At 38.6% G+C, this 26,981-nt stretch overlaps 2 protein-coding genes across 3 annotated transcripts; one reads left to right on the top strand and one right to left on the bottom strand.

Moving 5' to 3' along the window:
- The first annotated feature begins 904 nt into the window (after positions 1-904).
- WBP2NL (WBP2 N-terminal like) lies at positions 905-14,289 on the top strand. Its single transcript, XM_026697191.2, has 8 exons — positions 905-1,437; positions 6,561-6,669; positions 7,717-7,852; positions 8,854-8,946; positions 9,734-9,928; positions 10,589-10,732; positions 11,510-11,586; positions 12,607-14,289. The coding sequence occupies exons 1-8, from the start codon at positions 1,379-1,381 to the stop codon at positions 12,652-12,654; spliced, it is 861 nt and encodes a 286-aa protein (XP_026552976.1). The 5' UTR covers positions 905-1,378; the 3' UTR covers positions 12,655-14,289.
- Positions 14,290-16,427: 2,138 nt separating this feature from the next.
- NAGA (alpha-N-acetylgalactosaminidase) lies at positions 16,428-25,605 on the bottom strand. 2 transcript variants are annotated; one of them, XM_087934716.1, is made up of 10 exons: positions 25,382-25,469; positions 24,246-24,324; positions 23,056-23,231; positions 22,146-22,320; positions 20,791-20,968; positions 20,486-20,580; positions 19,713-19,874; positions 18,322-18,519; positions 17,718-17,861; positions 16,428-17,309 (listed from the first exon to the last, which is right to left on the bottom strand). In XM_087934716.1, exons 3-10 carry the CDS (start codon positions 23,211-23,213, stop codon positions 17,127-17,129), a joined length of 1,293 nt encoding a protein of 430 aa, XP_087790842.1. In that variant the 5' UTR covers positions 23,214-23,231; positions 24,246-24,324; positions 25,382-25,469; the 3' UTR covers positions 16,428-17,126. The 2 variants fall into 2 exon arrangements, with proteins under 2 accessions (XP_087790842.1, XP_026552987.1); XM_026697202.2 differs by lacking the exon at positions 24,246-24,324 and having other exon boundaries at positions 25,382-25,605.
- Positions 25,606-26,981: the final 1,376 nt, after the last annotated feature.

Raw genomic sequence — 26,981 nt, 5'->3', positions numbered from 1 at the left:
CTATAATCATTCACTCTAGAAACAGTACAAAACGCAGAACCAAAACTGGGCATTTCTCAAGACAGGGAAATTTTACCAGAAACTGACAGATGTTAAAATCTTTGCTACCTCAAATGGTTACGGTTCAAATTGTATACCCTAACCGAGACTAGAGGGTCTCAGACTATGTGTTAACTTGAGGAGAAAGCATAAATGAAGCATATTTGAAAATTTGAATACCACTGTGCATCTGTTTTTAAGCATTATAAATGCAAAAATAAAAAAGCAAAGAGAAAAATAATTGTCCCTCTGTATCTAATACAGCAGGCAGGTGAATTACATAATTCCAAAGTTTACAAACTGCAGCCTGAGACAGAATTTTCTTTCCACCTTTCCCAGTATTATGAACTTCTCAAAGGGCCTGGTTTTTGCATAATGTATCCAGATGATAATTTGAATCTGATTATTTGGATTATGATCCACTTGTTTGTTTTCTAGCTATCCATGCTATGCTTAGGAGTCTTCTTCAACAGTAAAATTGAAAAGCATTAATAATTTTTCTATCCTGCTTCTTCAAAGACCACTTTTGCTTCCCCCAAATTTAGGTTCACATTATCTTTTTCCAATTAAGCCTCCCCTGATATTTATTCAGCATATAAAGAAGAGGAGAATATACTATTTTGTCTCACTCCTTTGCCAGCCTGGGGTCTGTTTTACCATTCTGTTTGGATTGTGGCTTCCCACAGTGGCCAGACAGGCACAGCCAGCAACCTACCAAGTTCAAGTTCAGAGAAAATGCAATCGAAACAATATTTGCTTCTGCTCTTAAAGGAGCAGGATAGGAAGCAAATTGCTTTGTGACAGGACAGAAGTCCTCACTCCAAATATATTTTTCAGCCAACTACAGATGTAGAAATGGACAGCTGATTTCAAGCAGCCTTCGATTATATAATATTTGTGTCAGTAGCTGTCTCCTAATCCACTTTCCATAGTGGTTGGAGGGAATCCCGGGAACAAATGTCATATTTACATAGCAAATAAAAATATGACTGTTACTTAGGCTAATCCCAAGACCGAGCTATGGACGCTTTTCATCGATCAACGCTAATTGCATTGCTTTTATGTGCTCATTGATCTTCCTTCTCCTCCTTCCAGAATCAATTTAGCCGATTTCAAAGCAGAGCCGCAGTAGCACCACCGCGCCTTCCGCAGCCTTCCCGAGTGACCAGGAAGCGTCCGCGGGACAGACTCCCGCACAGCCGACCGGCCGCCACGCCTCCACTCCACCGAGAGGCAGGCCTACGCACCAGGAGATCACCGCCGCTACGGGGCGGCTCTGCCGTGTTTGGCAAGGGACGAAAGAGAAGAACCGCCTCGGTCGGTGCCATTGGCCGGGAACATGGCGCTGAACAGGAACCACTTGCCCGGTGGCGGGGTTGTCCCGCCCCACGGGGAAAGGTAACCGGAGGCGAAGATGAAGTTGGCTAGCAAGGGGCGGCAGGGGGAAGAGGGGTTTTTTTTTTGAGGGGGGGGGGGGCGTGTTTGCGTATCCTCGGGGATCGCGAAACACAGGCGGGGCATTTCTACCTGAACGGTGGGACGGACGCCTCTAAGGCGAAGCCCAGGGACCTTTTTTCCCCCCTGGAAAGCCGCCTGGTTTCCTCGGCTTCGAGCGCGGCGCCTGGGCTCGAGAGTGCTTGAGTCTTTCCATCACCCGGAGAAGGATTTTACTTCTGCCCAAGTGTTAACCCGCGTCGCCCCTTCCCTTCCTACAGTCTTGCCATCCCCGGGACTTCGACTTTTGGTGGGGAGGGCGGTGATAGTAATAGCTTGTTTTGTTTTGTTCTGTTTTGTTTCGATAGTCTGCGCGGCCTTTAGTTCCACTTCCGGCCCGTGCAATAATCTGCGTACAGTAGTGTTGTTTTATGACGTGGGCCGTAGTTGTGACACACATTTTCCTTCCCAGGTTAAGCTTCATTAAATGCGAATTTAATTCCGCCTTTCGCCTCCATCTAGTTTAGGAATAATGGGTGTATTCGGAGAGCAATTATCGCGGAGGGTACAGACAGAGTTAAGTTACTGAATGCAATTTCTCTTTCCATCACGCCCTAATAAGTACAAATTTATAGGGAAAAGAAAATAAAGTGTGGCCCGAGATAAATTTCTGTATTACTTTTCCCGCAGGCTCATTATCTAAGAGGAAACATTACTGAAGTAATTGGCTTCACAGGAAAACAATAATTTCTTTATGTTAAGATAGTATTCAACTAATAAATTGAAGAGATGAATAATTTGACTGTCATAATTATTAAACAAATGAGTGCAAATAATTTACATGTTTAACTCATCATTCTTCCTTTTGGTTTATTTTGAAATAAGACAAGCAATTATTGAAGGAGAAAATACAAAAAAAAATATAGCAGAGCTGAGATACTGACAGTAGCCCTGAAAGTAAAGCCAGTATGAGTTAAACCAGAATCATGTGATTTCTACATGATCATTGGAGTGCTAAATTAAAAAGCTTAGCCTCGTTAACATTCTTGAGCAGTGATAGTTCACCATCTTTTTTTTTTAATTCTAAGTTTGTTTTTTTGATGAAGATGTTCAGAATTTGTGCATTTTTCTCAATTTATATATTGCATTTTCTGAGAATATTAAAAGACAGCTTTTTGGACATCATTTAGTGGTAGTTTAATGAAGTTAAGTGCATGAGTTGTTATCACAAGTATTTCTAATTCCATGTAGGGCTGAGTAGGCACTAGGCACATCACCCAAACCAGGGTAAAGGCTCCTCTGGCCATGGCCTCCACCTGCCTTTTCAGCTGGTAAGCCATGATACCTGGAAGAACACCAAGTTGTAGAATTTTTGTTTCAGAGAAATATTATTCTGTCTAGAGTTAAAACCAGAACAGAATAGTACCCCTTTCCTGTTGAACTTCACTCTATCTGTGTTGCTGGTTTTCTATAAAGCCTCTGTGGAGAGCACTCTGACATACTGTCTGGGTGTGTGGTATGCAGGCTCCACAGTTGAGGACAGGAAAACTGTACAGAGGGTGATAAACACAGCTCAAAAGATTATTGGTTGCCCTCTGCCCTCCCTGGAAGACTTAGCCAGGTCCTGCTGCCAAAGCAGAATCAAGGCCATTATAGAAGATCCCTCACATCCTGGCAATTATCTTTTTGACCTGCTGCCATCTGGATGGCGTTTTAGGTCAATAAAATCCTACACTCGATAAATAGTTTCTTTCCCTGGGCCATCTGAACCGCAAATAAACACGAAGTCACTACCTTATTAAGATGTGAAAATATGTGAAATCTCAATACCCCATTCAGATGTATAATAGTATATTACAGTACAATCCATCTCTTGTGTATTATACTCAGCAAAGCATTACAGTCAGTGTTGGATGCATATTTTGTGTATATTCGTAGATATTGTACTCTCAAATTGCAAATGGAGACGTGGGTACTCTATTTTTCTAATCTTCATTTTTAAGTGCTTTGGTTTTATTGTATTGCGAACAGTTGCTGGGCTGCATCCACAGTTTCGTTGTACTTGTACAATGATAATAAAGTTGTTCTAATTCTAATCCAGACTAACAGCCTTTAGAGTCAGGAACTTCAGGTTGGCCCTGCCCAAGATGAAAATGTATAAGTAGGGATCAGCTCAGCAGCATACTGATGACACCCTGTCTCCAAACTGATAGATAGCCTCTTTTAGCAGTTTCATGCTAGGGAGAGAAGACCAAACCCTGAGATATCATACACGGGAAAACCCACTGGGCCAACTTGACCCATCATCGCCACTGGAATTACTTCATAAGGAACAGAACTATTATAAAACAGTGTCCTCACCTCCAAACTGGGCAGATGGTTCAGAAGAATACCATGATTAATTGTACTGGATGTTCCTGAGTGGTCCACAAGGCGCCTGTTCTCTCCATCTAGGTCCCTTCATAGATCATTCACCAAATAGATGAAAACTTTTTCCATCTTGTGCTTTTTCTAGATTTCTGACTGAAAGTGTGTCAGATTATCCATTTTTACTAGCTGCTCTGACACTCACTTTCATCCCCAAAAGAAAGTCATCAGAGTCACTTGGTTGAGTTGGGTGGCTATAGAAATTGAATAACTAAATAAAAACTTCATCAGGAAGAGGACCTTGGTGACAAAAATATACAATCACTATAGATTAGGACCAAGGAATGAGGAGGGAGCATCACTTATACCCCTAACGAGGCACTTACTGCTATATGGATTCATCAATCTACCCTAGCCATCTAAAGAAGCCAAAAGGAAAATGGATCTAAGCCAGACATGGCTGAAAATAGAATAGAATTCTTTATTGGCCAAGTGTGATTAGATACACAAGGAATTTGTCTTGTTGCAAATACTCTCAGTATACATAAAAGAAAAGATACATTCGTCAAGAGTCAAGAATCATAAGGTACAATACTTAATGATAGTAATAGGGTACAATAAGCAATCAAATCATACTAAGAAACAGTCGATATAAATCATAAGGATACAAGCAACAAAGTTACAGTCATACAGTCACAAGTGGGAGGGGATGGGTGATAAGGAGTGATGAGAAGATTAATAGTAATAGTAGTGCAGTCTTTGTAAATAGTTGGACAGTATTAAGGGAATTATTTGTTTAGCAGAGTGATGGCTTTCGGGAAAAAAGCTATTATTGTGTCTAGTTTTCCTGGTGTGCAGTGCTCTATAGAGTCATTTTGAGGGAAGGAGTTGAAATAGTTTATGTCCGGGATGTGAGAGGTCTGTAAATATTTTCACAGCCCTCTTTTGACTCTTTCAGTATACAGGTCCTCGATTGAAGGCAGGTTGGTAGTAATTTTTTTTTCTGCAGTCCTAATTATCCTCTAAAGTCTGTGTCTGTCCTGTTGGATTGCAGAACCAAACCAGACAGTTATAGAGGTGCAGATGATAGACTCAATAATTCCTCTGTAGAACTGAATCAGCAGCTCCTTGGGCAGTTTGAGCTTTCTGAGCTGGTGCAGAAAGAACATTCTTTGTTGTGCTTTTTTGATGACGTTTTGATGTTAGGTGTCCATTTTAGGTCATGTGATATAGTAGAACCTAGAAATTTGAAGGTCTCTCCTGTTGATACGGTGTGGTCTAGTATTGTAAGAGGTGGTAGTATGGGAGCGTTTTTTCTGAAGTCTACCACCATTTCTACAGTTTTGAATGTGTTCAGTTCCAGATTGTTCTGTTTACACCACGGGGCAAGTTGTACAACCTCCTGTCTGTATGAGGATTCGTCATTGTCTCGAATCAGATCAATCACTATTGTGTCATCAGCAAACTTCAATATTTTAACAGATGGATTGTTTGAGATGCAGTCAGAGTTGACAGAGAACAGCCTTTCAACTTCATTAGAGTCCACGGACTGTTCCAAAGCAGTCACAAATAATAGTAAAAGATATTCATCACTGAACACAAACCCTAATCACTTTACACCTACCATGAAGAATCAAAAGTTATACGACTATGAATGGCTTTATTGGCGAAATGTAGCGTAGAAAGACTGATGACAAGTCTTCCTGCCCATTTTTGTTCAAAACTGAGCAAGCTACCTATACAATGCTACTGGGCTGTAATTTATCAACAGCAAGGGCAAAGAAATTCTGATACTATGTTACCCTTGTTTTCATTGACTAGATCTGAACAAATACCCTTACCTTTTTTCAGTGAGATTCACTGTTAAATCTTCCTCCAGTGTTGCTCCAGGCATCATTTCTGATGCTTACATCTAGAAATCCTCAATAAACCAGCGTCCCCTGATTTGTATAGGCTGCTTATAAGCAGTTACGTCAAGTAATTCATCATAAACAATGCAGCTCTAAAGAACTGGAGAATAAAAAAGAAAGAAAAACTTCACACTTAATAAATACTAAATAAAAACTTCATTCTTAATAAATATTTGATGCATGTAGTGGGGTGATGGGGGAGTAATGGATAGCTGCTTTGTTAGCTATTGAAATGAGAATAGATAGTTGTGTTTCATTATAATTGGATTATTTACAAGTCTGATTGGTGCTCCACAAGCCTTGCTTTGAAATAACTGCAGAAGATTAAAGCTATAGATTTTGAAACTAATCCAGTGCTTTGGTGGTTAGATCTAGTCATCATGTTTTATGCACAGAGAAGGAAAACTCACCTCCTCACAGTCAAAATAGTTTGGTTCATATTTAGTCCACTTCCAATAAAGATTATTTCTTACAAACAATACTACTGAATGATCTGGAATACTTTTATGAAATGTATACTTTACATTTTTATATATATAGTTGTTATTAAAGAATACAGAAGAGAGATCTTAAAGATTTAATACAAAGAGCAAATAATAATAATGGATATTGCTGTTACCTATTCTGGGGATAGAATACTATACTCCCGAGTGTTGTTATTTGTACAAAGGTTTATACAAAGATGATCTGAGCTACGTTTTCAGGACTGAGTAAATACTCTGTATTAAGTTGATTCTTCATCTGTATTGTCATTTTTAATAAACCTTATCAAAGATACTAATACATCTATATTGTATCTCCTTCTTGAAGTATTCTCAAGCACTGTAAAGATGTGGAGCTGACTTTCTCTGAGATAACTGGCAATCCAGAGATGTTCAAAGGTACTAAGAAAGGAATGGTTTTTCTCACTCCTTACCGGGTAAGTTCTGAGTGAAATCCAACCTTCCTAAATAAAAAAACAAAGTGGAAAATTTCCTCAGTTAAACTTCCAAAACAATATTCAGTTTTTGAAATGACATTTTTAGTAATACATAATACGGATTTTTCCAAAATCCTTCTCAATTTGATGCTTTTACTAGACTAAAAGTTATCTGTGGCATCAGAAATAAAGCCAGTGGTTAGGGGTTTTTTCCCTTCCTGATTTAGGTGTATCATCATTTAGAGTTGTACATCATTTACATGCTCTGATCGAAATCCAAATTGAACTGTTTAATGCCTTCCATGTGGAAGTCTTTAAAAGACTTGAAGTCATTAAAATAGTTACAGTGATTTAGCTTTTGAAGCCTGTAACACTGGTATAGTGCTATTTGCATTAAAATTTATTTTCAGACAATTTAGTGTTTTAAATACTTGAGGGTAGATAATTCTAAAGATTGACTGCACTCATCTTGTATGGATTTTAAGAATGGTCTATAAAGTTTTGATTGTAGGCCTGCTGTCAGGATCCATTAGGTTGACAGTCACTACAGATGAGTTCTATATAGCATAGATTCCTTCTGTCTCTGGAACGATCTCCAGCTCAAAAAGAAAAATAAACAAAGCTGCCTCACTATTTTAAAAATATTTAATTTTTTTGCTTTTGTGTGCAGATTAAAAGGATTGTGATTTGGTCTTTAAATATTTTGTATATTATCTCAGAACCTGGCATACCTTTTTCTTTTGGTTGGTTCATACACAGTTACTGAGATCTTTAATAAACACAAGCCAAGAATCAAAAGTTATAAGACGTAAAGCTAAACTATGCTGAACAGCCTTCTAAAAGTTATCTATCTTGTTTGATTATTTTACGTATTTAAGAAAAGTGTTTTAGGATGGTTAATTTTGGGATAAAAAATATTAATCCAATTTGAAATCTTAAATTGATGGTTTGATATGGATGGAGATTTCAATTATATGTAACAGGTTTTCATTTCTGTGTGGCTTTCTTGTGCTTTTAAAAAAGTGAAGGCATAAATTTGTTTTGCAGATTATTTTTGTGTCAAAAAGCAAAGACCCAATGATGTCTTTTATGATGCCATTCCACTTGGTGAAGGGATGCTCCATTGAACAACCAGTCTTTTCTGCCAATTATATCAAAGGAGTAATACAAGCAGAACCAGGAGGTATGCTTCATCCATCAGAGAGGCAAATTTTAAAAAATTACACTCTTGGAGTAATCATATGTAAAGGTCTTGCTTTAAATTTCTATTGTAGCTGAGAACTATACATCCACCAAAAATGTGTAGCAATGTCTCTTTGTACACGTATACCAATAATGAAGGTTTTTTTGATAGCTGTTAGGTCCACCATCTTTCATTCAATACTTTTGAGAAACTTCACAATTCACTTTAACTTGATTTGGAAGAAAAAGTAAAACTGGATTTTATTTTGAAAACTTATTTTAAAGACAATTATTTCAAAATAGATTTTTATTTATTTGCAATTTTTTTGCTTGCCTGTGGAAATAGAAAATTCTGCTTTCCTGATATACATTCTGATTAAATTTCACAGTCCCTGATTAAATTCAGTGAAAATATTTGATTAGAGTTTGGAAAAGCTATTCACTTCTGATCTTGTAAGAAGAAACACACTTTTTACATGTAAGTGTGTTTAGAGGAAAGTGACTAAGCATTGAATAAGCATTTTTAGCTGGTTGTAAAAAGGGGGGAAAAGCAATTTAAATATTGTTCATATCTTGAAATTTGTTCTCTTCAAAGTCTGTGAGAGATGGATGGGCTATGCTGTGAAGTTGGGGTTATTGGACCATCTTCTGTTCTCTCCAGAACTTTGGTAAAGATAGGGTGAAGTTTGGGTCCTTTTTATTCAGTTTTAAAGGGTTCTTAATAACGTAAGTAGACAAATCTTATTAAAGGTTTAATATACCTATTGAAAGTTTATCTCTGGATTTCAGTAATACAATTCCGAGGAACCTGGAATTAGCAAAAATTAGGTAGTTTCTCAAAACTGGTATAGGAATACCCTATTATGGAAATATTTGTTAAAACTATTTCTGAATTATTTTGTACTGATATCAAATCATGTTCAATTTATCCCTGTTTTTGTCTTGACAACCTTTTGGGAAGCTGCCATAATTTAAGACTTTTAATGCAACCTTTTTCCTTAGGTGGCTGGGAAGGTCAGGCTTCATTTAAAATGAGCTTTTTCAGTGGAGGTGCTGTAGAATTTGGACAAATGATGTTCAAGCTTGCAAGTGATGGTAAGACTTTCTTCTCATTTCTTCCCATCCCAGGCAGATATTTGGTAGCTGATTTCTGCTTTTGATGATAATATTTGACGGATGTACTTGCTGATAGTTCTTTAGGCATGCTTAAACCCTAATGTATGGTCAGTGCTAAATGCTGCTATTCCCACCTCTATTATATGTTTTTCATTCTTTACAACTCAACAGAATGTTGGAGAAAAAAATATGTAGAGAGATGTGGGCTCTTGTCTATCAGCAAGATAACTCCTCTAAACAGAATGGATCTAGATTTGATATGATGGAAGCAGCAAGAAAAATAAAAAAATTGGGTATAAAAATGGGTTTGAATTAGGTTGGCAGCTGAGAAGAAAAACATTACAGGAAAATATTCCCCAATGGCAAATGTATGTTGGGCAGTGACTTGGAATGCTGCCTATTCCATTCTAAGCCCCTTCTCTCTTTCTAGGCACATGACCCAGTGGGGAGCTGGTGCAGCCTGCCCTGTGCTTCCATGCATGCTTGCAAACGCATTTTGTTACCTAGAATTAAATACAGACACTTCCACTGACCACTGCAAGTAAACTGCATAAAGCTATATTCTGCATGCTTTCTGTAGTTTGTTTAATTTCACCATCAATTTTTGCATCGAGTGCAATTCCTGCAAAAACACAATGGTCACGATGGGTAAACCGATCAGATAATTTGCTTAAGTTCCCTCTAATTTTGGTTGATTTAAAACATAATTATTTAAACACCAATATTTCATGTGCTAAATTTGGCTTATTAAATATACTATGCTTAGCTTCTAGAGGAGTACCACCTCCGAGTTTTGGCTATGGGTATGCACCGCCACCTTTTCCTGGTGCTTATGGACCTCCACCAGGAAGCTACGTTATGCCACAGCCAGCTTCTGGAGCCTATGTTTATATGCCTGCACAAATGAATGGATATGGAGTTGCTCCGCAGCCTATGGGATATCCATATGCACCTCCTCCAGGTGACTTTTCACCCAACTTTATAAAATACTGTTATTCAATATTAAGCTGTCTCTTTCTGTTTATCTAGGATAAGTTTTGGGAGTTTTTATCATTCTTGTTCCTTTTCTTTGTCTTCATTTAACCTATAAAATGTTTTTAAAAGTACACTTATATAAATAAGTCTAAATATGTTGATAAAATGTACTGGAGCATTATAAAATTTATAACTGTTTGTGTAAATGAATGACTTAAAAATTATCCGGATCTGGAAAAATATGAATAGCAACATTATAGAATTGCCACTAGGGAAAGGGTAATATTTAGAATAATTGAAAATATTCATAGTGAATGGGATTAGCTGTAATAAAGATAAAATTAAAGATTTGGGTTTTGGGTATGCTATTCCACACATCCATTTCCCACAAATGATTCTGTTACTGCCCTATATATTGCATATTATATTATACAACCAAGAGAATAGTTGTAGGATCTGCACAAGAATACCAATTGCACAGTAGTCATCTCTCTTCGAATGCGTAAATTATTTGTAAAATACTTCCTGATTGATTTTTAAAGAAGATGCAATGTAAGAGAAAAAAAATTCACTTCATGTAAACTTGCACCAACATAAATACATCTGTGATATGCTTGTACAAATATAGATTTTTCCCCCCCTTTAGGTGCGTATCCACCACCTCCTGGGATGAACTCCATGTACATGGCACCTCCTCCCCCATATCCTGGCCCTTCTGGTGCTGGACCATCAGCTCCCATTGACCCAGGACCTACAGCTCCTAGGACCTGGGCAGAACCTGGGATGCCAGGTAAGAAGTTAGGATTGCTTCTGCTTAGAACTGGATCAGTTGCACTGTGCTCCTAGGTTTTATTCTCTGGGTGTTAAGTAAGTTATTTAAAGAGTGATTATGGTCATGCTGATTTATCCAAGTTGTTTTCTTTGAATTAATGAATGTTCTTTGAAACACCCCTCTCTTAAACATAAACTCTAAAGATAAGTGCAAAAGTCCCCAGGTCCTAGTGCCTCCTCACCCCAGTCTTATCTTTGTACTCAAAAACTGTGCAGGATTGTGCTACTGAAATTTTGTATTAAGACTCTGGTAGGCTTAGTAATTCATATTTTGGTTACTCCCCCCACCTCCATCCTGCCCAAAAGCTGAGGTCAGAAAATCTGTCGCCATCACTTCCTGTATCATCAGTGCCATTCCACTTACGGACATTCACTACCTAAAAAATAATAAAAGGATAGAGCCTATGACCTTGCTTGCAAAAATGTGATCAGATTCTGTTTTAGAGATCATATATTCGGTTTGATCTGCTAATTGTTGAGATACAGTTAGTTGACAGATCTTGATCTCGGTCTCTGATCATTGTGAAATATTTTCTCTTTTGCCTACCCAAATATACATGGTTAATATATCTAGAAATGATTACCTTGTCTTGTCCAAATTCTTCCTTATAGAGGCTACAAATCTGTATTTTGATTTGATCTAGAAAAGAAGACTAGGCAGCATTTGTGAATGTAAATAGTGTTTGCATTTGTTTTAAAGTTCTCCCTGCCTTTTTTTCTTTTATTAATGATGTAGGTGGCAATAAAGCAGCAGAGGCAACTTCCAGTGCATATTATAACCCAGCTAATCCTCATAATGTTTACATGCCTATGGTAAGGATTTTCTCTAGAATTGCATGTGGCAGAAGATGGAGCCAAGGGAGTAGTGATTGTCCACATTTTTTTAGGTGAACTTTTTCATCTGAGAAAATTGGGAGAGGAATTTCTGAGAAATGAGTTCAGTCATGGACTCTCTGTTGTGCTAACTCGGCTGGATCTGAATTAGCTGATTCTCAGTTGTAATATTTGGTACAATCACTGAGTGAGAATGGACAACCTGTAGCACAATGAGGAGCAGATTTAGCTTTGTAGTTCTATTTTTTTTTTTTTTGCTGTTCTGGCATTTAATTAAATAAAATTTGCAGCTAGTGACACTGAATATAATGTTAACTTACCAAGAGCATCTGGCATTTTTGCTTTCTACTATACAAGCATAGTAACACTGAAAAACTTTGAATTCTAGAGGAAATTACACCCACACATACACAACACTCACAGTCTATTTATTCACTTTAGGCTATTCCTCTCCTTTAAAAAACAATGAAACAGCTATAGCCATGTTTCACTGTCTGTTTCTATCCCATCTCATCCCATCCCTGTGATAATAACATTGACAGATTGTGTGCCAATAAGGCACTTAACCACATAGATATTTGCCATGATCTGATCCTAAACTGGTCTTTTGAATCTTCCAATGGCATACCTATTTGTAACTGAGTCCATTTGCTGAACTTTCTGCTGGCTTTCCTCTTCTCTTTCCACCTCTCCAAACTTTAGAGCCTTTTTCAGAGAGTTGGGTCTTTGCATAACATTGGCTTGCCACATATTACTGAGTCACAAAACTTTCCTTATAAAGGTATGAAGAACATGAAATCTTGGGACTTGAGGTCCTTCATTATAGTTGACCATCTTCTTAGAAGTTAGATCACATATGAGACTGCTTTGAAATGTATTACACACTGTGATTTAATATTAAATAATTTTAAGAATGCTGAGATAACAGGGCAGAAGAAAAACTCAAATGTTTAATAGTAATGTGCCAATTTAATTAAATGTGCCTAATTTTCATTTTAGGATCAGCCACCCCCTTATGCACCACCTGAGGAAAAGAAGAACAATTAACAAGAGCCTCAGCACCACTTTCTTATGTTTCTTGACTTTGAAGATTTTGCTGTTGCTGCTGCCTCTTGGGTTTCTTTAATTTCTAGATCATCCTATGTCAGTAGCATGTATAGTATTGGATGATGTTACACCTGCTGTTAAACTTTCAGAATGGCAATACAAGAGTGGTGGCAGTAATAATTTATATGTTTTCTGTCTTGAGGGTAGACTACAACAAAACACTTTAATGTGACACAGATATTCATGAAGGAGCATTTTGTTTTTCTGCATCTCTGTATTTTTAATACCATCAATATCTGCATGGTATTTTCACTCCTTGCAGATTAATAAATATCAGGGAATTTTCAGAGACTTCTAACTTTCCCGCAAAGTAGAAGGGAAGAAAACTTTCCACTGATTCCTAGAAATTGATATCTAAAGAAAAAGGGATGACGAGGAGATCCAAAAGATTAATCAATTTTCTTCTTGGTAACTGTTGCTACCTTCTGGTTTGCCACATCAAACCAAGCTTTAAAGACCTCACTTTCTGCAGTATTGGCTTTTTGTCCTTGCAGAAGGATGCCAGGTAGAAATAGTTTTACTGTATCTACATCTGAAGGAATGCATAGCAGTTTTTTGTGCTTTCAGTTTGGCTGCAGGGCTTATGTCTCTAAAATGTTTTTATGTGTCTCTGTCTCTAAAATATCATCTGCCTGGTGTAAGAGTAGGGCAATGAGTCTTACTCCAATTAGGCCAAATTATCTGTCTACCCTAACCGTACAGCAGAAAGGAAATTAGAATTGAAACCATTTATGTGAACTGGAACCAAAGATTGGCTTTATAACTGAGAGGACTAAAATAAAATGTAATTTAGCAAACAGCATAGTACCTGATCCAGAAAAAAAAAACCAGATATTGGTTATTCTAAGAACGGGACTCCATCTTTGATCTGGAAATCAGTTCTTTTCTAACTAGCAGCAGCTAATACAGTACTACATATTATATCTAAAAGGAAAATACTTTTTTTCTCCTACAGAAAATGGGAATTTACAGTGCTGTATGTTGGTAAAGACAGACATGGATATCGAAGCAGTTTCTCTTTGTTTAGGCCTCTATCTAGATTTAGCTACACCATCAGGCCAGAGGTGTAAAGAAATATTAAAACTCCAAACTTGAGTAAGAAACCATATTTGGTAGAGCTTTGTAATTAAATGGTATTTAATGGTATTTAATTAAATGTAATTAAACACTAAAAAGTGTTTTTATCCAAGCTGGAAAGAAGCAACCAATATTCTGGGTTATGTTAAGCTGTTACTTGATACATGTATATTCCTCTTATACTTGTTCTTAAAAGAACTATTGTTCCACTAATGTAGTGGAGAATATAATTTGCATATAGCACATCTTTTTTTTCTTCCTTGATATTAGGGTTTTTACTTCACAGAGAAAAACTCAAGCATACTGGTGTATTATGGATACTCATCTATTTTCCTTTTAGTAAATGAGTTTATTATTCAGTTTAAAAGTATGAAATAAACTTTTTTCTAACAAATACCTTCATTCTGAACACACTATTTAGTTTTCCATAACTAAATAGTTAACTCTGTTTATATTATTTTTGAGTTGCACTTTAATACAGAAATATTGAAACCTTTATATTTGCGTCTCCATTGGTATGTTGATAACTTATCCTTTTGTGCAAAGATCAGTCGGGGAGGGGATATAGTTCCTTTCTTAAAAGTATGGAAAATTCTCCTTAACAAGATCTATTCCTCAAGGTCTTCCACAAGTTTGACCTCTGATGACTTTATGACTAATTTATTTGGTAATAATTCAAAAGTAGTTTGTTCTTGCTTGCTTCAAACTTTGCTTACATCCTGGTACATACAGTACATTCAAATCACATTCTGTATTACACATCAGTGACCATAAATAAAACTTCTTAAATGAAACTTACAAAGTAGAATTACAATATAGAGCACAAAAAATAAAGCACACAAGATTTAAAAAATGCACAATCACGTTTGCACTATTTTACTGTCAGCAATATGCGAGTTTTACAAGCTGCAAAAATAAACTTATCAAGTCCCAGTTAACGTTTAGAGATCAAGTGAAATAGATGCTGTGACCTAGAACTTAGCAAGACTTAGTTTCTTGCCAAGATTAATGTACTATATTAAACTGCCACCTCAGATATTTGTTGATGGTACTTTCCATGCAAGTTCTTGTCTTGCCACTCCTGCTTGATCTTCCCATGTCTACTGCTGGCTTAGGCGTTCTCTCAGCAGTTTCATCTTTGGGTGCCATCTTACTGGTGTATTCGTGGATGCTCTGAGTTTCGTCCAGGATAGCAGCTTTGACAGTCACTAGACCCTGCCCACCTTCTTTCTGGTTAGCGTACAATTTCTGCATGTTGGGCTTGGGGTGGAAACATCTGTGACTTGTGAGGGTCTTTAAGGTATTCACACCAGCAGCTTCCATGTCCTTTGGCCAGCTCACTATACTGGAAGGGTATCTAATGATTATCAGGGCATACATATTGATGGCATGGATCTATCTATTGACCTGGCTATTCAGAACCTGTCTTATCCTTGGGGTTACTTTGATGTTGCTGTCTTCCTTGCCTCTTCCTCATGGTTCTCATGTGACTGGGATATCCAGGTGCCTGAACTGGACTGTATGCCTGTTATGTGGCTCACTGGGAGTTCATCAGTTGAAACTATTTTTCCTATCTTGGCTAATATCCAGTCACACTTCTCCCATCTGAATGACATCCCGAAGTCCTCATTGTAGATCCATGTCAGGTGAAGTCTTTAAGCCTTAATGTTCCAACCATGACTAGGACCATTTGGCCTTTACCTTCCACATCCTTTCTAGCTCCTCCTTCAGGCCCTGATTCCTATCCAGCTTCTCCTACTCCTTCCTATTACTATCACTTGGCAGTGCTACATCTATCACCACTGCTATCTTCTGGTTCTTATCTACTACCTCAATGGCTGCTGGATTGGTTAGTACTGAAAATCCTACAACAGGAGTGTCCAACCCCTGGCTTATGGACTGGTATTGATCCATGGCCTGTAACTGTGCCCTACAAGCGGCAGGCAAGCAAGTGAAGCTTCATCTGCACATGCGTGGGATCTAGGTTGCATGTGAAGCCCCCACATCTCCATGTGTGGAAGAATTGCCTTTCACAAAACTAGTCCCTATACCTGAAAGGTTGGGCACCACTGTTCTACAGGAACTCAGCCATCTTATTCTCCATGACTTTCTGCAGGATCTCCCATTTGGACTTGTTCATATACTGGGCACATATTCCTGTACACAATGCTACTTGGTTGTGTTCATTCAGTATATGCTGTTCCTGCCAGCATCTTATACCCTGCTATTATGTGTTAAGATTGCCTCTTAAGTCTCTCTGCATAATTCGTATATTGAGTCTTATCTAGTGTGGTAAATCCATGCTTCTATGGATTTAGTGCGTAGTGCCTGTTCTTGTGCTGCTATGATCAGTGCCTCAGTGTTGTCTTTTGAGCCATTTCATATATATATAATTGAGTGGCACACTGTCCATGTTTTCTTCTATAAAAGAAATAACCTAAATAATTTCTAGATAAATACTGTCACAGTACTAAAACTAGCTTATTGTATAGTGGGATGGATAAAACTGAGGAAACTTATTTTGGTAATCTCCAGATGTGATCGATTATATTTTGGCTGGGAATTCTGGGATTCAGTTACATCAAAGATACAGGAAAAATGTACAAGAAAAAATAAATCACAGAATTAGCAGACACTTTGGAATTGTATTCATTTTTAATCAAATCATTTCTGAAAATAATCTTTATTCAAAACCTGATTTAAAAATATAAACATCTGAACATATGCTGAAAAAAGAACAGTTGCTAAAGAATAACAACAAAAGAATAAAAATTACAAAAATCCTAGAAAATTAAGTAAGCCAGCCAGAGAAGCTACTATAGAAGAAATGCTAGAATGTAACAAAAAGAACTTTTGCAATTATTTCAACTACTGACATAATAGATTCCATTACAAGCAAACATCTATAGTGCAATAGTTTGAAATTCTGTGCATTAATGGACAATTCCAGTTCAATTTTGGAATCCAGGAAATTTATAATTCAGTGACCTATAGGAATTTCCTTACACAAAATATGAGGTTTTTTTTCCTAATGCTTATGCTTATAAATGAGCAACTGGCTTCTGGTTGATTATCTCAATGCATGTGACCATCATTAGCAGTCTAATCTACATAAATAAGAACACGTGTATATTCTTATTTATGTCTACTTAATTGGATTGCATACTAGTGAACTAATAGCATCTCCAGTGTGTGTAGAGGTAGATCTCAATTCATGTATAAAACTGCCATCCTACACAAACCATTTTTTCCCCTCTGCTGAGATACTACAAGCATACCAATAGGGAATAGTGAATCCTTAGCAGTTTTCCAAGAAGTTATTCAACTACTGCCTGTCACAAATTAAAGGGACTGAATTTCTTTGCTTTCACCTGCTGCTTTATGAAGTTGGAAGGCTGCTCCAGGTTCATTGTTGGGTACAGATACCACATGACTACTCCAGAGGGATTAATCACCACTGTGAAGTTGGTAGCAATCTTCAGGTCACTGATTATTTCGCTGGTGTATACATCCTGTGCCTAGCAAAAACAAAAGCAGATAAATGGATAAATGATCATATGTGCATCTACTATGGAACTGCTCATATATTTTAGGAGCTGTTCCATAGCAATGTTTTATCCCAATTCTAAAATACTAAATAATCCTGTTACTCCATCACAAATGAATGATAGTGTTGGGGGAGGGGCTCGAATTTTGGGTTTATGATTTATTTTGCTATGTATAGTTTTATCACTTGAGGAAATAGCCTGATTATTAAGGAATATTTTTAAAAGCCAGGGTATGGCCATATTAAATTCAATAACATGGAGCAAATATAAGTAAGCAATACTGTGTAGTATTCGATATTGTCAGTTTGTCATCCCCTCTCCCCTAAAATGTTTTCAGCAATGCAGAGAAATGACACATTCAGGTGTCTCTTTACTTACTTCATAGACAACATTCTCTGTAAAATTGAGCTGTGCAAGGGAAGTTGTGTAGAGATATGGCATGTCTGTCCTCCGACTAAAGAAAACCAGAGCACTGGCTGAGTGGGAAAGGGGCCGCAGAAATACTTCAATTTGAGATTTCTCCTACAAAATCAGATTGAAAAGCAGTTTTTTTTAAAAAGGAAACCTTCCCCAGAACATAAACAGGAAATAGTGATGTCATCATATAGGAAAAGACTATTCTGCAACTGAAATTGTTATGAGTTATGGAGCTCATACTCAATCTAACCCAATTCATAGTGCTCTAATCTGGGCCAAAAACCTCATGGGGAAGGAACCCACATGCACACAGGCTTCCTTACCCTTCTTCCTTCCAGATAAATTAAGAAAACCACCGTGACAATGGATCTGGAGTATGTCAGATTGCTGAAAGATATATTGTCTCCTAAGCTTCTTAGAAGAGAGGAGCGTTATGAATGTACAGTAATAAATGTCCTTGGCATAATTAATGATCTTCCCACATAAGAGGGTCAAAAGGCAGGACTATACATTCTTGAGTTCCAGGGATTCACATAAGGCTCTCCAGACACTTGGTCTTCATTACCTGAAGGATTCTACGCCCTTGAATTCCCAGGGGATCTTGGTTAATTGTAATCATCAGTTTGTTTTGTAGAATCTCCTTGGCACTTGCAGAAATAACACGGAGGTCTGTGGACATGAAAAGTGGAGCAGCCATAATTGTCCATAAGGCCATCTGGGACTTGGACTCTTCAAGGCTCAGGCCAAAGTTTCCAATTATTAGCTGTAGAACAAAGAATAGGTTAACCCAGCAGTGGATAGTAAAGTCAAGAATGAAAGCAAAAGAAAACAAGAGCTGCATATGGACTGATTCCAAGAGACCTCTTGTTGAACACTGGTGACTTTTTATTTATTATTATTATTAATTTTTATTAATTGATTTACCCATATAATAAATAAATTAGATAACTAGGAAGGTTTACTCAATGCCTCTGATTGGACTAACCTTCTCCAAGGAAATAATATCTAGGCTGAATGAATTCCAATATCCCACTGGGCAAACACAGACATAACTACAGGTAGTCCTTGATTTATAACAGTTCATTTAGTGACCATTCTAAGTTACAATGTCACTGAAAAAAAGTGAATTGTGACCATTTTTCACACTTACAACAATTGTGGTGTCTCCATGGTCACAGGATCAAAATTCGAACACTTAGCAACCAATTCATATTTATGATGGTTGAAGTGTTCTGGGGGTCATATGATCACTTTTTGAGACCTTCTGTCAATGGGAAAGATTGATTTACTTAACAACTGTGTTATTAACTTAACAACTACAGTGATTCACTTAACAACTCTGGCAAGAAGGGTTGTAAAACAGAGCAAAATTCCCTAAACAAGCATCTCATTTAGCAACAGAAATTTGGGGCTCAATTGTGGTTATAAGTCAAAGACTACCTGTATTAAGTCCTGCATCCTAGGGATGCCAGTTTTCTAATATAAACATTAGGTGTAAAAATTACTAAATTAATGAAGGTAGAAGGGGATAATGAAGCTTTAAAAATCAGACATAAACAAAACAAGCCATATTTTCGAAGGACTGCAGGATACCTGAATCAGTACAATATATAGCTACTGGTACATCCTTTCTATGTAACATATTTTTGCAAAAAATAGCAATCTATGCCTATTTGTATGAATTATTTTACTAATAGAATTCAAGTTTTCTGTGATATTTCTAGTATAGGTTATACTCACTGAGATTAAAATAATGAGTATGTAACAGCAAATTTAAGAATGTAACACAAATGGCTTGTCTACTTAAATTACTTACAAGAGTTGAAAACAGATGAAAGAACATATAAATTCCTGCCAGCAGTCACCTTCATTAGTTTTTTTTATAGCTTTAGCATTCCAAAGAGAGTCTCTCTCATCCACTTAGCTTTCATATTATCCTCTTCAGCTCAACATTACCATGTCAGGGTCATTCCAATGGCCAGGGCCAGCTGCTGGCTGAAGTATGTCCTGATTCTTTGAGAACCATTCCACAATAGAGAGGACACTTTCCCAAGAGTCTTGTATGTCATCGAAGTTTCTCCAGAGGTTACATATATTTGCTAAAAGTGTATAGTTCACCTAAAGCAAAACAAATGCACGAAACAGAATAATTAAAGCTTGGCATGATTTATCTTTTGGAAATGATCATTAGTTTACATCATTTTGGCTACTCTGGATGTATTTAATATATGGGGAAATACTGTATATATTGGAAAGAAGAAAGCCTAAGTTAAACGATTTGCTATAATTATTTTGTTATCCAACTAAAGCAACACAGTTGTGTCACCACAGCAAAGAAAGATGGATAGAACTCCACAAAGGATGTGTTAACAGAATAACTATCAATCATAATTACAGTATCATTGCAGTACTAATGATTAACAAAATACGTAACATCCAATAGCACTATATTATTATGTAGTACTACAGGTAGTAATAAGCTTGTTAATTAAAAAAATTACTACTTCAGCCAACTAAAACATTGTGCCAACAGATCTAGGTGGATTGATGCTAGACCTCAATACAAGATTAAAGAAACGTGTCTCTTGCAAATTAAATGAGTGCATTAATGGATCCCGTGTTGCACCAAATTGGTCAAGTGTGATGCAAAACCTTCATTTAAAATTCGGAAGATGTTCAAGGGACAGAAACTTTAACATCAGCCCCGTCCTTCCTCAAATACAACTCACTGCAGGTGGGAGTCCCCCTCGATAAGCTGGCCAGCTGCAGGAATAGGCAATGGGATGACCTGTTGCATTCAGAGCCTTGGACATTCTAGGATAACCTTTGGAAAACAAGAATAATTATCCATCTGAATTAAAATCAGAATTTATTTAAAGCAAATTATTTTAGTTGGTTGATGCTTAATATAATTCATATCCCAAGTCTATATTTGACACCTTAAACAAAGCCAATTAAAATCTATTATTTTAGCAACTTTTGGTGCACTGACAAAAGAAGCAAAACAGAGGCATGCTAAAGCCTTCGACTTTACCTTGGGCCTGTTCATCTGATGATGAGTAGCAACCATCTAATTTCAGCATGTCCACTCCCCATTGTGCAAACGTTAAAGCATCTTGTTCAATACAATTTAATGTAGTACCCGGATAACCGGCACAAGTATGGGTGCCTAGATCACCATAAATGCCAAGTTTCAGACCCCGTGAATGAACCTGCCAAAATATGTCATGACTTGTGAGATCAAGACCCATGAAGAATCTGTACATTTGAGGAAATAGTAGAAAAATGGTTATTGTTGGTATTGGTGAACATCTTTTTTTAATCACTTCCTCAAAAGCTCATCTCCTCCTCTTCCTCCTTATTTGCAGATTATCTCAACAATGTTGGTTTAAATTGAAATTGGTTACTGGAGGAGTGGTTACCTAATGTGTAGGTTGTTAAAACTATGAATAACTAGTTACCCAAACAAACTCCCCAAGGATGAACTCTTATTCTGCGGTATGTAAATTTGTAAAAGTTTTCACCAATGGCAAGATACAAATATGAACTAGATAGAACACTGATCCAGCAATATTCAGTATGTAGCAGCATTTTCCCCATTTTATAAGAATACAAACATTTCCGCTGACTGAGCAGCCAGTTCAAATTATGCTTCTGCCCATCGTTGCATAAGATAACAGAAAAAATTTAAAAGGTATGTTTCATTATTGCTTCTTACTCAGTGGCCAACCCTTCCTTTTCCAATCTAATCCTTTTCAGATATGTTGAGTTTAAATCCTATCATCCTTATTCAGCACAGCCATTCCCTTTGTTGGAAATGTGTTAGGAGTACTGAAGGTCTGAATATCTGGAGGGTACCAAGCTGGACACAATAGAAAACTGATGAGCTTTTCAAAAATATCCATTGCCAAAGACTATGTTTGAAAACATAGAGTTTGAATTGGCAGAATAATCTGGTGGCTTAGATGCAGAGTTGTCCAGCAATATGACCCTCTAGATCAGGGCTATCAAACTGCCAGCCTGTGGGCTGGATGTGTCATGTACTGGCCACAGCCACAGCCGGTTTAGCAAAGGGGCAAAAAGTCCCAATACATCACGTGATGACTCCATGATGATGTGACTTCGACACTTCTAGATGTTCCTCCTTGGATAACTTTGAGCAAAAATACTTTCACTCAGCTCAACTTACTATACAAGTCCAGGTCTATGGCTGTAAATTGGCCAGACCTGAATAATCTTCTACAGCAATTAAGAAGGAAGCCTTTGATCTTTTGGAGAATTCACAAAGTTCCTCTGGAATTTCTCTACTGTTGGCTAAGCATTTGATCTTTTTAAAAAACCACAGCTGGATCGTTTGATCTCTCTCTCACATCAGAAGTATTCACTTACATAATCTGCCAAGGCTTTGATCCCTCTGGGAAACCTCTCAGGATCTGGAATCAGATGTCCCATCATATTCCGCTTCGTTGCCATCCAGCAATCATCAATATTCACGTACTCGTAGCCCAGCTCCCTCCAACCATCCATTGCCAGACGGTCCGCCATTTCCATGAAGAGAGTCTCACTGTTTTCCCACAAATGGAAAAGCAGTTTATCGGAAACAAGAACAACAAGCCAAATGGCCAATGTGAAATAGATACTGGGAACTATCAGGCATAAAAATTACGGTTCTGACAAAGTCAGGCTTCACACTGCACTGACATAACCTGCCACAGTCATGCAACAGTTTACTCTCTACAATAGATTAAAAGGTTCGTTTCTCTGTCAGGTCCCCACTATCACTCTTTCATACTTAATGTTTTGCTACAATAATCTGGAAGTAAAATTAAAATAGAGATTTTCATGGTATTATGTTTTTATCAATGTTCTTCCTTAAGGACAGGATCCTTCTGTTTTCTTAAAAACATGCCTCATGCAACCCATGTCACCTTGAGAATAAACTAAAAGCTTGTAGGCTTGGCTCTTTTATTGGTTCATGTCAAACAGCTACATGTTTGTATACTGGGGTACAAGGTAAATTAATTAGTGATTTCCTCATATACTTTCATTAATATTTGGATATAGCAAAATGATTCAGCACTCTTTTCTCAACCACGCACAATGAGAAAATTAAACTACACTTTGGCAACCACATTCAGAGAAGCATGAAGGCTTTTAGGGGAGGCAGATGTTGCCCTGGAGCTTCAGATTTTCTACGTTTGATGCCATCCCTCATCTTGAATGCCAGGATTCTGAAACTCAGGAACATATCTGGAAAAAGATTTGGATTTTGTACCTCTTCCAAGGTTCTTCCACTTACCTGATACAATTATGGGGATCTGCCTTGCAATCAACATTACAACGAAAGCGCTCCCAAGCAAGCCACCCCATTGGGGGCGTTCTCATAAGTCCATTCTCCAAAGCCAAGGAGAAGGCATGGAGTAGAAGAAGGAAGATAATAACACACTTCATGACCATGGATTTGAGGGATGACCACTGCAAAAGAGGTGGGGAGAGGGGGAAGGAAACATCATAAAATATCACTTTCTACTGTTTCCATTCTGCTCCAATGGCTTCTTCAACCATATCTAATGAGGTTAAATATTTATAAACTTTCAGTTCCGCCTCCCACTTCATTATGTTTCCTTTTTTTCTTTCTTTCACTATGTGCAACAGTGAACTGTTGAAATCTTCAATTAGTTACCTTTTTGCTTTGAACCTGGAAACTATGGCTATCATCTTCAGAACAACCGAACACCTTACACAATTAAACATGCATATTACCAAGATAAAATTTTATAAGTTGTCATTAAGTCCTTGCTCTTTTTCCTTTCCTTTGAGTGAATTTTGATTTTGGTAACTGTCTGGTCTAGTGCCTGCAATTTTCTTGGCAAAAATTTTGGAAATATTTTGCCATTGCCTTTTTTTTAGGGCTAAGAGACAGTAACTGGCCCAGGGTCATCCAGCTGCCTTCGTGCCTAAAGTCAGATTACAACTCACAGCCTGGTTTCTAGCCTGGTGCTTTAACCACTATACCAAATTGATTCTCACCTGCATATTATTTAAAATTCTATCACTGATTTTAAGAGCACTGTTGATATTTCCCAAATTTATTTGTTAAAGAAATGTATATCGGTACCTATGCAAAATAACTCTGGGCAGCAAACAAAATGCAAACACAATACAATAAAAAAACTTTTTCAAACAATAAACTACAGCCCTGTGGTAGAAAATCACATTCATCTACCAACCATCCCATGCTGGCTCTGTCTAAATTTACTTCCTAAAGCAGTCCCTCAGCCAGTATTGTTTCATTTCATACTATAATGTCACCAGTTGCCATCAGCGCAATGCTCTACTCTTTGGCGATCTTATCTGTAAGCCACGTGCTCTTTATCACTCTTATTTGTGTCTTAAGTATCTGAGAATGATCCACCCAATTTGCAGGAGGAATTTGGCAAACTTGTATGACAACAATTGAAAAAGAAACTGACTCTGGATTCCACTTACCCTTCCCTGTTTCACCCACAACACACACAAGCTCCCAGTGTTGCATTCTGGGACACATGTTGCTGTTCAGAGCAGGATCCTGAAGCACACACAGTGATGGAAGCAAAATTACAGGCACAGCACTCCTATCTAGCATCTATTACACTACACATTCATAAAGATGTTGAATCCACAGGTTCACTAAATTCCTGTACATCTCTGTGCAGTTCATGAAATGACGCAGCCTGGCACTTTGAAGAGCATCAAGTAAGGAAAGTTGGCTTGTGGCAGGATAATTAGCATATATCAATTCCCAGGTTAACTATCTCAGGGGTCTCCAACCTTGGCAACTTTAAGACTTGTGGACTTCCACTCCCAGAATTCCTCAGCCAGCAAAGCTCCACACCTGCTTATCTGACTGACATCCACAAGGAAGGAATCTCAGATAGCTCAGCTAGAGGATATTTTTGCAAGAAGAGCCACTTTCAACCATGTGATACAGTTTTCACTAAGATAAAGCTTATGTACTCAGCTTTAAGTAGCTTCATATGAACCTTTCTGGGATGTGCAGATGCAGAATCAGGCATAAGAACAACGCCTGGTTCAGCTTCCAAATTGGCAATAAGTTGCCTTACACACACTGTTCTTGTTTGGAATGAAACAGAATTGCAGCACCTGGCCCAGCTGCACCTGGTTAGTATCTGAATGGGAAACCATAAAGGTGGGCTAACCTGAAAGTTAAAAAAAATCATGAAGGAAGTCAACAGAGAACTTTTTGCAAACTGTTGCCAAATCTATGGCTGTGGCCATGAAATTCCCAGGAACCCATCCTCCCTCCCCCACTTTCCTTGCCCCGTGGCTGCTGCAAGCCAGTTTCCGCATCTGCAAAGCAACCATCCGGGTGCATCAAAACAATGGGGAAATGTGTAAATTCGGTATTTATTATTTAATGAAAACATATTTCATTGATGGTGCAAACGGCCTAAATTAATTCAGATCTGTACCTGTAACCATCAGCAGCAGGTACTCTGGAACAATTATTCGTTTTTCTGTTCATTTGCATATAATGCGATCTTTGATCAGACAAAGAAAAAGACTGTTCCCCATCCCGACCGTTCACGTATGTCAGCCACCCAAAGACACATCGGGACACTTACGCTATCAGGCATTAAGACGGCAACCAGCACTGCATCAGCCACCACCGAAAGCCTGCAAGTCGGTCGCTTTCCTGCACAGGGCAGCTAATCACGTGCTCGCTTCCTTCCTCCGATCAGCTGATCCCTTGGATTGCTCCAGACAGAGGACTGACGCTAAGGTGCTGATCTCAGCGCTCTTGTCAACTCCACCACCGCCCTCGCTTTTGTCCCGAGAGAAAGAGGAAGCAGATGCTCCCTGTGTCACATGTACGCGACCGTCGTTTGAGCTCAGCCCTTTTCACTCGGCACTTAGACGGAACTTAAGTTCCTGCACCGTTTCTCCCAGAGAGGCTTTGGATCGTCCAAGGTTCAGAGTAGTGCCGTCCCTTCCATGTCCCTTAGCATAGAGGCATCCCCTGTTTATGAATCTAATGCAGGGGTCTCCAAACTTGGCAACTTTAAGACTTGTGGACTTCAACTCCCAGAATTCCCCAGACAGCATGGCTGGCTGAGGAATTCTGGAAGTTGAAGTCCTCAAGTCCCAGAGTTGCCAAGTTTGGAAACTTTTGATCTAATGCAGTGGTTCCCAAAGTGGGCAGTACTGCCCCCTGGGGGGCGGTGGGATGCCTTAGGGGGGCACTAAGAGGCAAGGGGGCTGGCAGGGGGGCGCTAAGAGGTAGCAGGGGGCCTTTTGAGGCGCCAGCTGGCCCTATAGGTTCACCCATTGAGGCGCCGGCTCCGGAGCGGTGCTACAGTCAATGGGTGAACCTGCAGTGCCAGTGCCTCAAACGCCCCCCTGCCGCCTCTTAGTATCCCCAAGGAGGCCAGCAGAAGGGTGCTAAGAGGCAGCAGGGGGGTGTTCAAGGTGCCGGCCCTGCAGGTTCACCCATTGACTGCAGTAATGCTCCAGAACCAGTGCCTCGAATGCGGCAGCATGTTGGGAAAAGCTGCTGCCACCGCTTTCCCAAAGTGCCGCCTCTGTCGCATTCTGTCTGTCCGTCCGTCCGTCCGTCCATCCATCCAAAAGGTCTGTCTGTTTGCCTGCCTGCCTTCCTGCCTACCTGTCTTTCTGTCTACCTAACTACCTACCTACCAATATATCTATCTGCCTGCCTGCTTCTCTCTCTCTTTCTCTATCCATCCATCCATCCATGCTCGAAGCGGTGGCCCCGCAGGCACATCGGGAAAGTAGAGCAAAGCCAGTCTGAGAGGGAGGGAGGGAAGGAGGGAGGGAGGCAGGGAGGGAAGGAGAGAGAGAGAGAGAGAGAGAGAGAGAGAGAGAGACTGGCCCTGCATAAGGTCTCTATGCATCAGATTGAAATGAGGCCTAGTTTAGACCGAGGCCCTTTTCCACATTGAAACATCTTTGCCAGCACACTGAAACCTCTTTGGCTTCTATTAAAGGTTTTGTGGACGAAACATGGTCAAGACTATCAGGAAGCTCTCACATTTTGTTGAGGCTTTAAACAGGATCCATTGGACCAGATCTCCACCCTAAAAATTACTTTGCCCCAATGTATTATAGTGCCAATTCTGAAGAAGGCAAAACCAAAATGTACTGGTAAATTACAAGGAGAACACACACACACACACACACACACACACACACACACTCCCTTCT

Source organism: Pseudonaja textilis, chromosome 5 (genome assembly GCF_049901715.1).
Source record: "Pseudonaja textilis isolate UNSWEBS1 chromosome 5, rPseTex1.2, whole genome shotgun sequence".
NCBI lineage: Eukaryota > Metazoa > Chordata > Lepidosauria > Squamata > Elapidae > Pseudonaja > Pseudonaja textilis.
Note: the sequence above shows the minus strand (reverse complement) of the source record. Positions and strands in the feature narration are given on the sequence as shown.